Source organism: Eurypyga helias, unplaced genomic scaffold, assembly GCF_000690775.1.
Source record: "Eurypyga helias isolate BGI_N326 unplaced genomic scaffold, ASM69077v1 scaffold26429, whole genome shotgun sequence".
Classification (NCBI taxonomy): domain Eukaryota; kingdom Metazoa; phylum Chordata; class Aves; order Eurypygiformes; family Eurypygidae; genus Eurypyga; species Eurypyga helias.
This window is the reverse complement of record NW_010270484.1, coordinates 1-437: the sequence shown is the minus strand read 5'-3', so window position 1 is coordinate 437 and position 437 is coordinate 1. Positions and strand designations below refer to the sequence as shown.

The 437-nt window shown below is 56.8% G+C and overlaps 1 protein-coding gene across 1 annotated transcript in view; it reads left to right on the top strand.

Moving 5' to 3' along the window:
* Positions 1–376, top strand: part of LOC104514716 (DNA polymerase subunit gamma-1-like) — a gene marked incomplete at both ends in the record, with an annotated part of 4,004 nt that extends 3,628 nt beyond the window's left edge. Inside the window, 2 exons of the mRNA XM_010158468.1 lie at positions 11–131; positions 305–376. Coding sequence (XP_010156770.1) covers positions 11–131; positions 305–376 — 193 coding nt within the window. The remainder of the gene's footprint in view (positions 1–10; positions 132–304) is intronic.
* Between the last annotated feature and the right edge of the window lie 61 nt (positions 377–437).

Below are 437 nucleotides of genomic sequence, written 5' to 3'. Positions count from 1 at the left end.
CCCTTGCCAGGGTGATCGAGTACCTGTACAGGCAGCACTGCCTGGAGAAAGGCAAAGAGCAGCCCCTGGGGCTGGAGGCTGCCGTGGAGGATGAGCTGTTGGTGATGGATGGCAGCACGATGTGGCAGAAGGTGGGGAAAGGGCTGGAAGGTTCCTTGGAGGGATATGTGGGGCTGGGCTTATTCCCGTGGGCATGTGAAAAATAGGCCAGGGGCTGGAAGTAAGATGTTTCCTTTAGTAAGTGTTAAGTCACTGGAGAAGTGGTGTTTGACTCTGCTGCCCCCACGGTCCCGCTGTGCTGCAGGTGGAGGAGTTGAGCCAGATGGAGGTGGACGTGGAGGAGAAAACAGGCAGAGCAGACCAGAGCCTGGTGCAGGTACAGGGATTTCTTGTGGGACAGAGAAGCGGGATTGGTCTGTTTCCTTGATTTCCACCCC